This window comes from Calliphora vicina, chromosome 3 (genome assembly GCF_958450345.1).
Source record: "Calliphora vicina chromosome 3, idCalVici1.1, whole genome shotgun sequence".
In the NCBI taxonomy this organism is placed as follows: Eukaryota; Metazoa; Arthropoda; class Insecta; order Diptera; family Calliphoridae; genus Calliphora; species Calliphora vicina.
Genome location: NC_088782.1, coordinates 119,687,693 through 119,701,282, shown reverse-complemented (window position 1 = coordinate 119,701,282; position 13,590 = coordinate 119,687,693). Strand labels below are relative to the sequence as shown.

Here is a 13,590-nt window from a genome sequence, read left to right as displayed (position 1 = left end):
TTGATTTCGAAAAGTGCCATAAAAATAAAATAAAACATATTCGTGTTTTGTTAACCAAAGTTTAGTTAAACCAAGTTATAATCAAGTTTAAGTAGATAAATGTTATGTATAACTAAAATAATGTTATGTATTATAATTCTAAATGAAAATAAGCTGGAAAATATAATAAAACCAAGTTAGCTGGAGTTTACTTAAACTTGGTTTAGGTAAGATTAAGGAGTAAAAGTATTAATTTTAAAAAGCTCGAGTAAAAAAAAATAAAACATACTCAATTTTTGTTAACGACGGTTTAACTAAACGAGTTTAGAATCAAGTTTAAGTCTGAGAATTTTAAGTATAACTAAAATAATGTTATAGCTTATCTATTCAAACTAAAACAAGCTGGAAAATGTAATAAAACCTAGTTAACTGGAGTTTACTTAAACTTGGTTTAGAGAAGTTTAAGTAAAAAAACTGGCGATTTCGAAAAGTGCCATAAAAATAAAATAAAACAAACACAGTTTTTATTAACTAAAGTTTATCTAAACGTGGGAAAATTTTATGAAACATTTACAAATTTTTTGGAATTTTTTTTTAAGGAAATCCTAAAATTTTTCTTACTATCTAATAGAAAACTGCATGGGCTTTGAAAATCAAGAATATTTGTTTAAAAATTTTAATAAATATTATTTAAATGTCTGCCAATATCCTCCTTTAATCTAAAAATGCTTTCCTTAATGCAATTATTTGTAATATACATTCTCAATTTATTTACTTTATCGTTTAATTAATGTATAACTTACATTTAAAATCCCCTATTAAAGAATTTCATAAATATTAAAGCGTTAAATTACTTATTATTACTTGGCAATTTGTTTATTTAAAACCCTTTGTAACACATTTATACCAGCTTTTCTCCCCCTATTGAAATGGCAAGTATTAATTTCCTATAAATTTTAATACACTCCCAGTTGCTTGATACCCACACTGTATGACAGCCATTTAAATGTAATGCAAATAATTGCAACTATTTATCATACAACTTCATATTTATATGAAAAAGAAAGACAATAAAAAAACTATTAAATAATAATAATAAAATAAAAAAAAAAACAAAAATTAATTGTGTGGCATAAACATACATACATATGGACACAGAAAGCGCCTTTATAAATGTATTATTTATAAATTAAATGTCAGCTGCCTGACTAACCCCATCCCCTTACACAAGGGAATAATTTATAAGGAAAAGCTACAAAAAAACATATCCATATATAATTAACAACTAAACACTAAGAAGACCAGTTTTTTTTTCATTCTTTATTGTAATATTTTATTTTATTCGAACAATAGACAACAAATTACATGTAAACAAAATAATGACAGTGATGTGTACAAAAACAAAAAAGAAGAAGAAAAAATAGACTGAATACTGAAATAAACAAAGTTGAATAGACAGGCTCATACTTTTCACATACTCACTTACTTGCACATATCCACTCATACACACATTTAAATAATAAATAAATATACTTTGGTGTATTATTTACCAGTAACTAAAAAGGTAATTACGAAAATAAAATGTGTCACAGTGTAGAAAAACATGTCGGAAAAACAAACAACAACAACAGTTAAAACAAACATTCTCCTGTACGTGCCGAGTACATGCTCGTTTATGTGTTTGTTGTTTGTATTCATGCATGTTTATATCCTCAAGTGGAGAGTGAGAGAACAAACTGCATAAAAGCACGTTTAGTTAAAGCATATTTTAAGGCTGAATGAATACAAATGTACGTGTGTGTATTTATGTGAAAATTCATAGGCCAGGCATGTGAATACATGGGAATACATAAGTAAATTTATTTGTTTGTTGAATAAAAGTGTAGTTTTTTTCCTAATTTAAAGAGGTCGTTCACAGAATTTTGTTGTTGAAATAAATAACAAATTTAAGTAGTTAAAATTCCCCACAAAATTAGGTTTCTAAACATATTTGAATGGAAGAGAAACATATTTGAAACTAATTTAATGCCTTATTAATAAATATTCCTCAATTCTCTGAATATTTTTTGACATTTTTAATAACAATTTGTAAAAATTTGGGCAAAATACCTATTTAACTTAAAAACTTGATTAATCCAAGTTTAATGTAATAAAAGCTAATTAACTGGAGTTTACTTAAACTTGGTTTAGTGAAGTTTAAATGGTAAAAGTGTTAATTTGAAAAAGCTCGAGTTAATTAAAATAAAACCTACATAATTTTTGTTAACCAGAGTTTTACAAAACATGTTTAGAATGATGTTTAAGTCTACAAATTTTAAGTATAACGAAAAGTAAGCCGGAAAATGTAATAACACCTAGTTAACTGGAGTTTACTTAAATATGGTTTAGTGAAGTTTAAATGGTAAAAGTGTTAATATTAATAAGCTTGAGTAAAGTAAGATTAGAATCAAGTTTAAATCTAAAGAAGCTTAGAATAACTGAAATTATTGTATGGCTTATTTTTTTTTTAACTAAAAAAAGCTGGGAAATGTAATAAAACCTAGTTATTCTGAGTTTATTTAAATTTATTATAGAAACAATTTTGATTTTGAAGAATATGATACAAATAAAATAAAATATTCACAATTTTTGTTAGCCAATGTTTAGTTAAAGCAAGTTAGAATCAAGTTTAAGTCTAAAAATTTTAAGTATAACAAAAATAATGTATGAATTTTAATTCTAAATTAAAGTAAGTTGGAAAATGCAATAAAACCTAGTTAACTGGAGTTTACTTAAACTGGCTTTTGATGAGTTTAAGCGGAAAAAATATGTCTTTTGAAATGTCCAAAACAATTGAAGTAAAGATTATACAAATTTTTTAAACTAAAGTTTACCTAAACCTAGTTACGATCAAGTTTAAATATAAAAAAGTTTAGAATAAGTAAAATAATGTTATGGTTTACAATTTAAATTAAAAATTTAACGGAAAATGTAATAAAACCAGGTTAACTGAAGTTTAACTAAACTGGGTTTTGATGAGTTTAAGCGAAAAAAGTATGGATTTTGAAATGTCCAAAACAATTGAAGTAAAGATTTTACAAATTTTTTAAACTTAAGTTCATCTAGCCTGGTTACGATCAAGTTTAAATATAAAGAAGTTTAGAAAAACTGATATTATGTTATGGTTTATAATTTCAAATTAAAATTAAACGGAAAATGGAATAAAACCAGGTTAACTGAAGTTTAACTAAACTGGGTTTTGATGAGTTTAAGCGAAAAAAGTATGGATTTTGAAATGTCTAAAATATTTGAAGTAAAGATTTTACAATTTTTTTAAACTAAAGTTTACCTAAACCTGTTAACGATCAAGTTTAAATATAAAAAAGTTTAGAATAACTAAAATAATGTTATGGTTTATAATTTCAAATTAAAATTAAACGGAAAATGTAATAAAACCAGGTTAACTGAAGTTTAACTAAACTGGGTTTTGATGAGTTTAAGCGGAAAAAATATGTCTTTTGAAATGTCCAAAACAATTGAAGTAAAGATTTTACAAATTTTTTAAACTAAAGTTTACCTAAACCTAGTTACGATCAAGTTTAAATATAAAGAAGTATGGAATATCTGAAATAATGTTATGATTTATAATTTCAAATTAAAAATTTAACGGAAATAGCAATAAAACCTAGTTAACTGGAGTTTACTTAAACTGGCTTTTGATGAGTTTAAGCGGAAAAAATATGTCTTTTGAAATGTCCGAAACAATTGAGTAAAGATTTTACAAATTTTTTAAACTAAAGTTTACCTAAACCTGTTAACGATCAAGTTTAAATATAAAGAAGTTTAGAAAAACTGATATTATCTTATGTTTTATAATTTCGAATTAAAATTAAACGAAAAATGCAATAAAACCTAGTTAACTGGAGTTTACTTAAACTGGCTTTTGATGAGTTTAAGCGAAAAAAATATGTATTTTGAAAATTCTAATACAATGGAAGTAAAGCTTTTACAAATTTTTTAAACTAAAGTTTACCTAAACCTAGTTACGATCAAGTTTAAATATAAAAAAGTTTAGAATAACTAAAATAATATTATGGTTTATAATTTCAAATTAAAATTAAACGGAAAATGTAATAAAACCAGGTTAACTGAAGTTTAACTAAACTGGGTTTTGATGAGTTTAAGCGGAAAAATTATGGATTTTGAAATGTCCAAGATAATTGAAGTAAAGCTTTTATAAATTTTTTAAACTAAAGTTTACTTAAACCTGTTAACGATCAAGTTTAAATATAAATAAGTTTAGAAAAACTGATATTATGTTATGGTTTATAATTTCGAGTTAAAATTAAACGGAAAAAGTAATAAAACCAGGTTAACTGGAGTTTAACTAAACTGGGTTTTGATGAGTTTAAGAGGGAAAAATATTGTTTTTGAAATGTATAAAACAATTGAAGTAAAGCCTTTACAATTTTTTTTAACTAAAGTTTACCTAAACGTAGTTAAATTAAAATGAAAATATTAAATTTTGTAAATTTTTAATTATTTTCTATAGTTTTATTAGCTTATAACTAAACTTTTTGTTGAGAATAGTGTTTAGTTTGTAATATTAATGGGAAACCTCTTTTATTTTTTTTTTTACAAAACTAAGTAGTTCAAGGTTATTTAAAGTGCATATGATACCAAATAACACAAAATAATAGAATAATAAATACAAAAACAGACAGACACAAAACACAACTTCCTCAAATAGAAAAATACAAATAAATACATTTCTAAGAAGGTCAATAGAACCCACCCACTTAAATAGAAATAGAAACGTAATTGTTACGTAGACAAGAACAAAAAACCCTACAAACATATAAATAAATAACAATAAAAACAGACATAAATTGTAGTAGACGAAAGTTTTATTTTTTTCCTAACGTAAACATAGGCTGTAGATGTCGGCACATGAAGTGATATTACTGACCACATACTAACGCTATTAGACCTATTTAAAAAAAAAATACTTATGGGAGAGCTTTTTTAAAGGTGACAGGCAAGTGTGTGCATGCATTTTTATGTATTTTTAAAAATGGTGGTGGCGGCGACAACCTATTGCAACTGAAAATATGTTAAACTTAACACAACCACATCAAGTCTTCAGGCTATTGTTAAACACTGTGCAGGGAAAATGCTTAAAGGCATTTGAATTCTTTCGAAAATGTTTAATGTCAAATATTTTTATCAATTACATTTTAACAAATAATTTCTGGTATGAGTGAAAGGTTTGCCAATAAAGTGATTAGTTTAGGGCCACACAGTTCTCAAATTTGTTTGTTACTAATATGGGGATTTGAATAAAGGAACTCCCCTTAATTGAATATTACAGACTGTTGGTATCTATTTATTTTCACCATTTTGTCCCTATAGTATAAACACTTGTTAACCTTAGGTCTAATGACCACAAAACTGAATAAAAAAAAAAGTAAAACTAAAAAAAGAACACAAAAACTAAAGAGGTGTATTTAAAAAAAGTACTTATCGCAAGACAGTTTAACGCTAAATATTGAACGCGCTGGTTGTGTTTCAGTTCGTTTTTTGGTGAAAACTTAATCAAACAAAAAAAAAAAGTATTTTTCTAACAAACAAAATCAATAGCTGACAGTAAAATTCAGTAAAAATGTTGTCAAGAAAACGACTACTTTTCCTTGGTTGGTGATCAAGTAACTTTTGAATGTGTCGTTTAGAATTGTGTTCATAATTTCATAAACAGTTTTCCGAAAACTATAAAAAAAAATCAATAACAAAAAATCTATAACAACTAAATAAAAGAAAAGCTAATTTCAAAACTTATGAAATTGTTTACAGTTTTCAACATTTTTACCTGCAGCTAAAGAATCTAAACTATTTCAATTTGAAAATTTAAAAAATAAATCTGTCAATTATTTCAATTAAAGACGTTTTTTCAAAAATTCTTTTTGTAAAAAGGGCGTTTCTGTCGAAATATTTCTGTTTTTCCTATAAATATCTCAAATAAACAAAATCTACAAAGTATTTAGCAAAAATAAAAAAAGAATTCTTTTAAATTGAATTAAATTTTTTTGGCATTTAGTTTTATTTACTTAAAAAATAAAGAAAAACACGAACAAGTAACGTGTCACAACAAATGAGTCAGATTAGGCAAAGATAAATGCGCTCAATGAATGATTGCATTAGCACATAGCCGGAAATTTACTCTAGGAGAGGTTGGAAACCTGTGTTGTAATAAAACCTCGTAAACAGGAGTTTACTTAAACTTGGTTTATTGAAGTTTAACTGAAAAAAAGTATTGATTTTGAAAAGTCCATGATAATGAAAGTAAAACCTATATAGAATTTTTAAACTAAAGTTTACCTAAACCTGCTAACGATCAAGTTTAAATATAAAGAAGTTTAGAATTGCTGAAATAATGTTATGTTTTATAATTTCAAATTAAAATAAGCCGGAAAATGTAATAAAACCTAGTTAACTGGAGTTTACTTAAACTTGGTTTATTGAAGTTTAACTAAAAAAAGTATTGATTTTGAAAAGTTCAAGATAATAAAAGTAAAACCTATATAGAATTTTTAAACTAAAGTTTACCTAAACCTGCTAACGATCAAGTTTAAACATAAAGAAGTTTAGAATTGCTGAAATAATGTTATGTTTTATAATTTCAAATTAAAATAAGCCGGAAAATGTAATAAAACCTAGTTAACTGGAGTTTACTTAAACTTGGTTTATTGAAGTTTAACTCATAAAAGTATTGATTTTGAAAAGTCCATGATAATGAAAGTAAAACCTATATAGAATTTTTAAACTAAAGTTTACCTTAACCTGCTAACTATCAAGTTTAAATATAAAGTAGTTTAGAATTGCTGAAATAATGTTATGCTTTATAATTTCAAATTAAAATAAGCCGGAAAATGTAATAAAACCTAGTTAACTGGAGTTTACTTAAACTTGGTTTATTGAAGTTTAACTGAAAAATGTGTTGATTTTGAAAAGTCCAAGATAATAAAAGTAAAACCTATATAGAATTTTTAAACTAAAGTTTACCTTAACCTGCTAACGAACAAGTTTAAATATAAAGAAGTTTAGAATTGCTGAAATAATGTTATGCTTTATAGTTTATTGAAGTTTAACTGAAAAATGTGTTGATTTTGAAAAGTCCAACATAATGAAAGTTAAACCTACACTGAATTTTCAATCTAAAGTTTACCAAGTTTCAGCTTCAAGCCTTTCTATAGTTTTAGTTCAGTTTCAGTCATTGTCCAAGTTGAGCTTCAATCGCAGGCCTTTACATAGTCTTACTTCAGCTTCAATCATTGCCAAAGTTGAGCTTCAGTCGCAGCCGTTTATATAGTCTTTGTTCCGCTTTAACAAAATACCTTTATGTAGTCTTCTTTCAGCTTCAATCATTGTCGATGTTGAGCTTCAATCGGTGGCCTTTTTATAGTCTTAGTTCACCTTCAAACATTGCACAAATTGAACTTCAATCGCAGGCCTTTCTATAGATTCATTTCAACTTCAGTCATTGTCCTGAGCTGAGCTTCAAGCCCAGGCCTTTCTATAGTTTTAGTTCAGTTAAATTCAGTTTCGAAGTTGAGCATGAATCGTTCCTTTATTTAGTCTTATTTCAGCTTCAATCGTTGTCCAAAAATATCATCAATCGCTGGCCATTCTTCTTTCAGCTTCAGTCATTTTCCAAGATGAGCTTCAATCGCAAACCTATAGTGTTAGTTGAGCTTCAATCATTGTTCAAATTGAGCCTCAAATGCAGGCCTTTATATTGTCTTAGATCAGATTCAATTGATCGTCTTTATGTAGGCTTTGTTCAGCTTCATTCATGTTCTTAGTTGACCTTCAATCACAGTTCAAGTTCAGCTCCAGTTGTTGGGCTTTATACAGTCTTATTTCAGCTTCAATCGTTGTTCAAGTTGATCTTAAATCGCTACACTTTCTATAGTTTTAGTTCAGTTCCAGTAATTTTTCAAGTTGAGTTTCAATCGCAAGCCTATAAATAGTCTCAGTTGAGCTTTAATCATTGGCCATTCTACAGTCTTAGTTCAGTTCCAGTCATTTTCCAAGTTGAGTTTCAATCGCAAGCCTTTAAATAGTCTTATTTGAGCTTCAATCATTGTCCAAGTTGAGTTTCAATCGCAGGCCTTTTTATAGTTATATTTCAGCTTCAATCATTGTCCAAGTTGAGCTTCAATTGCAGGACATTTATAGTCTTCATTCTGCTTCAATCATTGTTCAAGTTGAGCTTCAATCGCAGGCCTTTATATAGTCTTAGATCAGATTCAATTGATCGTCTTTATGTAGTCTTTGTTCAGCTTCAATCATGTTCTAAGTTTACCTTCAATCACAGCTCTAGTTCAGCTTTAGTCGTTGGGCTTTTATAGTCTTAGTTCAGCTTCAGTCATAGAATTTATTAAGCTTCAATTGTAGATATTTTTGTAGTCTTAACTTAGCTTCAGTTGTGGTTGTAGTTAAGCTTCAATCTTAGATCTTTAAATAGCCTTAGTTCAGCTTCAATTATACTCGTAGTTTCGCCTTTATCAAGTCTTAATTCAGCTTCAATCATAGTCCTAGTTGGTCTTCAATCATAGGCTAAATACATCAAACATTAGCCCATTCATAGTCATAGTTGAGCTTTAATCGTTGGTCTTTAAGTTTCCCAACATCAGCTTCAATCATAGTCTTAGTTGGTATTCAATCATAGGTCTTAAAGCGTCAAACATTAGCTTCAATCATAGCTTAAGTTTAGTTTCAGTAGTGGGAGATTATGTTGTCCAACATGAGCTTCAATCATAGTCTTGGTTGAGTTTCAATTAGAGGTATTGTGTTGCTACACATTAGCATCAATCATAGTTTTGGTAGAGCTTCAATCGAGGGGTTTTATGTTGTCCAATATTAGCATCAATCATAGCTTAAGTTTAACTTCAATTATTAGTATTTATGAGGTCTCATATTAGCTTCAATCCTAGTTTTGAAGAGTCTCAATCATTGGTTTTTATGTTGTCCAATATTAGTTTCATTCATGGCTTAAGTTTAGCTTCAGTAGTGGAAATTTATCTTGTGCAACATTAGCTTCAATCATAGTTCCAGTTGGTCTTCAGTCATAGGTCTTTATACGTTCAACATCAGCTTCAATCATAGCTTTGGTAGAGTTTCAATCATAGATCTTGTATTGTCCCACATTAGCTTCAATCATAGCTTTAGTTTAGCTTGAGTAGTGGGTATTTATGTTGTCCAAAATTAAATTCAATCAAAAGACTTTTTTTTTAATCCAAAGTTGGCTTCAATCGTTCGTTCTTATATTGTCCAAAATTAGCTTCAATCATAGTCTTGATAGAGGTTCAATCATGGGTCTTAATGTGGACCAAAATTAGCTTCAATCATAGCTTTAATGGAGCTTCAGTCGTAGGTCTTATATTTTCCAATATTAACTTCAATTGAAGAACTCTCTCAAAATTAGCTTCAATCGTTTGGTTTTATGTAAATTACAGTTATTTTTAGTGTCCCACATTAACTTCAAGCGTAGGACGGTTTACTGAATAAATTTTATAAAAAAATCTAAGTAACCCAAATAAATACAAAAAAATCTTAAAAAACAAATAAATTTCTTATTAAAAAAAAACTAACAAATCAATTTTCTTTAAGGCATTCTATAAAAAAAACTTACAAATCTAAAATAATATAAAAAACAAGATAAAATTCAACAAAAAAACTAAAAAATTTCTTAAAACTTAAACATTGTCAACAAAAACTTGTGCAAATTAATAATAATAATAAAAAAAGACAACAAAATTTCTTAAACTAAAACATAAAATGATGGTAGAAATCTAAATGATAAAATTGTGTGTGTGTGACAAGCGAATCCAAACATTCCTCAGAGAATCACTCAACAATCCTTGATTTTCGCAATAAACCAAAGAGAAAAAAAAACAGGACATAAATTATTAACAGCAGCTGACACGTCTCAGTTGTAAAACGTGACAAAACTTGTTTTGGACAAGGGGATATTTCAGCCACTCCAAAAGGACTTTTAAAATAATTTAATAGAAATATTTTTTTTTTAAATATTTCCCCAAGTTATTGTAAGTTTTGTTTTTGGGTTAATTCATTTGTTTTTTTTATTGTTGACATACGTACGTGCTAGCATTTTTCCGAATGGATTCGAAAAATCAACCAACTTTATTGGCCAAATTGAAAAACAATTTCAAAATGATGGGTTGTTTACAGCCAAAAGAAGAGAAATCTTTAGATCCCATACAAAGTATGTATAAACTGCTCAATAAACATTTTTTAAGTAAAATGAAGTAAACCCAGGATATTTTTTTGTTGCAGCACTTTAGTTAAAAACTTTTTGGTTTTTATTTAAAATTTTTGTAAATAAATTATTATCATTTCAGCCTTGATTTTTATTTGTTTGTATTTTGTTTACCTTGCTAGCTTAATTATTGTAATAAATACCCAAAATTATTTACATTTTTATTTCTTTTCAAATGTCAACCATTCAGTTTTTTATTATTAATGCTTTTATATAGTAAAAAGATAATTGTTGTAATAAAAAATAATGCATAAATTGATGGTTAGATTACATGACAGATATAAACAATGACTATATTGACCCTGATGTCATGTAAAGTTCAATTGATAAACCTTAAAGGGAAATTTTTTAGTTTAAGGGAATTTTTTGAAATTTAATCAATTTAAATTTATTTGTGAAACTAAAAAAAAATTTATTTCCCTTGAAGGGAAATTTTTATTTTTTGGGAAATTTTAAAAGTTTTACCAAATTGGTATTTACAATAAAAGTCTTATTAATTTTTTTTAAAAAAATAATTATGAATTTCCCTTCTAGAAAAAAAATTTCCTAAAAGGGAATTTTTCAGGGCATAGAAATTTTTAAAAGTTTGGTCAAAAACGTATTTTGTTTTTAAATTTCTTTGTGAAATTAAAAAAAAATTTAAAAATTCTTAAAGAATAAAATTTCCTTTGAAGGGAAATTTTTGTTTGTAGGGGAAATTTGAAAATCTTTACCAAATTTATATTTACTAGGAATATTTTATTAAAAATTTGTTAAAAAAATTTAAATTTTTTTTTAGAAAAAATTTCCTTTAATGAGAAATTTTTTAGTATATAAGAATTATGTGAAATTTTATTACATTTCTATTTGGCACTTAATTATGTTTGTGAAACTGTAAAGAAATTTTAAAATTTTTGAAAAATTAAAATTTTCCTTAAAGGGAAATTTTTGTTTGTAGGGGAAATTTTAAAATTTTTAGCAAATTCGTATTTAGTGTGAATTTTTTATTAAAAATTCGACAAAAAAAATTTAATTTCCTTCTTGAAAAAATTTCCCTTAATGGGAAATTTTTAAGCAGATAAAAATTTTCTGAAATTTTATTAAATTTCAATTTGGCATTTAATTGTTTTTATGAAACTGTAAAGAAATTTTTAAATTTCTTGAAAAAATAAAATTTCCCTTAAAGGGAAATTTTTGTTTGTAGGGGAAATTTCAAAATATTTAGCAAATTCATATTTAGTGTAAACATTTTATTAAAAATTCGACAAAAAAAAAATTTAATTTCCTTCTGGAAAAAATTTCCCTTAATGGGAAATTTTTAAGCATATAAAAATTTTCTGAAATTTTATTAAATTTCTATTTGGCATTTAATTGTGTTTATGAAACTATAAAAAGATTTTAAATTTCTTGAAAAAATAAAATTTCCCTTAAAAGGAAATTTTTGTTTGTAGGGGAAATTTTAAAAAATGTATCAATTTTGTATTTAGCTTAAAAATTTAATTTAAAATTTGAGAAAAAAATTAGAAATTTTCTAAAATATTACTAAATTTGTATTTTTCCTTTAATTTCGTTAGCGAAACTGAAAAGAATTTTTCAAATATCATAAAAAAATAAAATTTCCCTTTACTAAAATTTCAATTTTGTGAACAAGTTATTAAAAATGTCAACAATTTTTAAAATTTCCTTCTAGAAAAAATTTTTGTTTTTAATGGAAATTTTGAAATGTTTATAAAATTTGTTTGCTTAAAATAAGTTTGCCTTAAAACTTTTATATTTCCTTGTGTAAAAAATTTCCCTTTAAGGGAAATTTTTGTTTTTAAGGAAAATTTTAAGGGAAATTTTGAAAATTAAGGGAAATTTTGAAAATTTTATATTAAGGTAAAAATCTTATTAAAAAATTAATTTTTTTTTTTAAATTTCCTAGTAAAAGATATTTCCTTTAAAAATAAATTTTGAAAAATTTATTAAATTTTTAAAAAATTTTAAGTTTTGAAAAATGTATTAAATTTTTTTTGTAAAATAGGTACATTTTCTTTCCCTTAAACGGAGAAATTTTCCTAAATTTGGACAAATTCCGGTTTTGTATTGAAATTTGTTTAACAAACTGAAAAAGATTTTGAAAAATGAAGATATATTTTTGTTTATAGGAAAAATTTGGACATTTAAATATTTCAATATATATTTTTAAATAAGTCAACAAACTTTACACATGTTTGGTGTTGAGCTAATTTTTGTTTAAATATATGTATATTCAAAAAATGTATTCAAAAATTATGTTTGTGTTGAAAAGGTGAATTATTTGTTTGAGAAAAATTTAACAGACAACTAAATGGGTGATTAAGAAATGCAAAAATAAATAAATAATATTAATGTATATTTAAAGAAAAATGTAGCAAAATATATATAAATGTGGCCAAAATTCGAAAATACAGACAGGAATAAAATACCTGCTTAACTTTCATAATTTTCCTACATTTAATATTTGCTTATTATAAATTTAATTTAGATTTTTAAAACAAATTGTGGCTAGAAAATTTTATAATATTAAATATAATTAATTATATTTAATAATCTATTTTAGTGCGCCCTTAAGTAAATTGAAATCTTAGGAACAAAATGCTCTTTTCTTTTCTTTAAACTTATTTTCTCATTTCCCTTAATCTAAAGTGATTAGCTAAAATATTAATTTCCTTTGCCTTATTATACCCTTCACCATGAGTGGCAAGTTTATGTTCATATAAGTTTGTCATTCCGCTTGTAATTTCTATAATTTTTCATTTGAGACCCCATAAAGTATATAAATTTTGGATCGTTATAGATAGCGGAGTAGATATAGCCATGACCGTCGTCTGTCTGTTGAAATCAACATTCCGAAGCCACCAAATAATTTTCACCATAAATTTTTTTCAATAAATTTTTAATTTTCACCAAATTTTTTTTTTCAATTAATTTTTATTTTTCAACAAAAAATTAGTTTTTCACCAAAATTTTTTTTCACCAAAATAATTTTTTTCACCAAAAATTAATTTTTCACCAAAATTTTTTTTTTCACCAAAATTATTTTTTTCACCAAAAATTTATTTTTCAATAAATTTTTATTTTTCAACAAACTTTTTTTCACCACAAATTTATTTTTCAATAAAATTTTATTTTTCAATAAATTTTTATTTTTCACCAAAATGTTTTTTTCACCAAAAATTTATTTTTCAACAAACTTTTTTTTCACTAAAATTTTTTTCAATAAATTATTTTTTTTCAACAAAATAATTTTTTTCACCAAAAATTTATTTTTCAATAAATTTTTATTTTTCAAC

General features: G+C 25.3%; 1 protein-coding gene across 2 annotated transcripts in view; it reads left to right on the top strand.

The window, feature by feature from the left end:
* Positions 1-13,590, top strand: part of rdgC (retinal degeneration C) — a 76,976-nt gene that overhangs the window by 22,407 nt on the left and 40,979 nt on the right. The window contains exon 1 of one of the 2 annotated variants that reach the window (XM_065504137.1): positions 10,110-10,243. The exons of the other annotated variant lie outside the window; for it this stretch is intronic. Within the exon in view, the coding sequence (XP_065360209.1) occupies positions 10,138-10,243 (106 nt within the window). The 5' untranslated portion in view covers positions 10,110-10,137. Of the gene's footprint in view, positions 1-10,109; positions 10,244-13,590 lie in introns of those variants that run through there. 2 annotated transcript variants of the gene reach the window in all.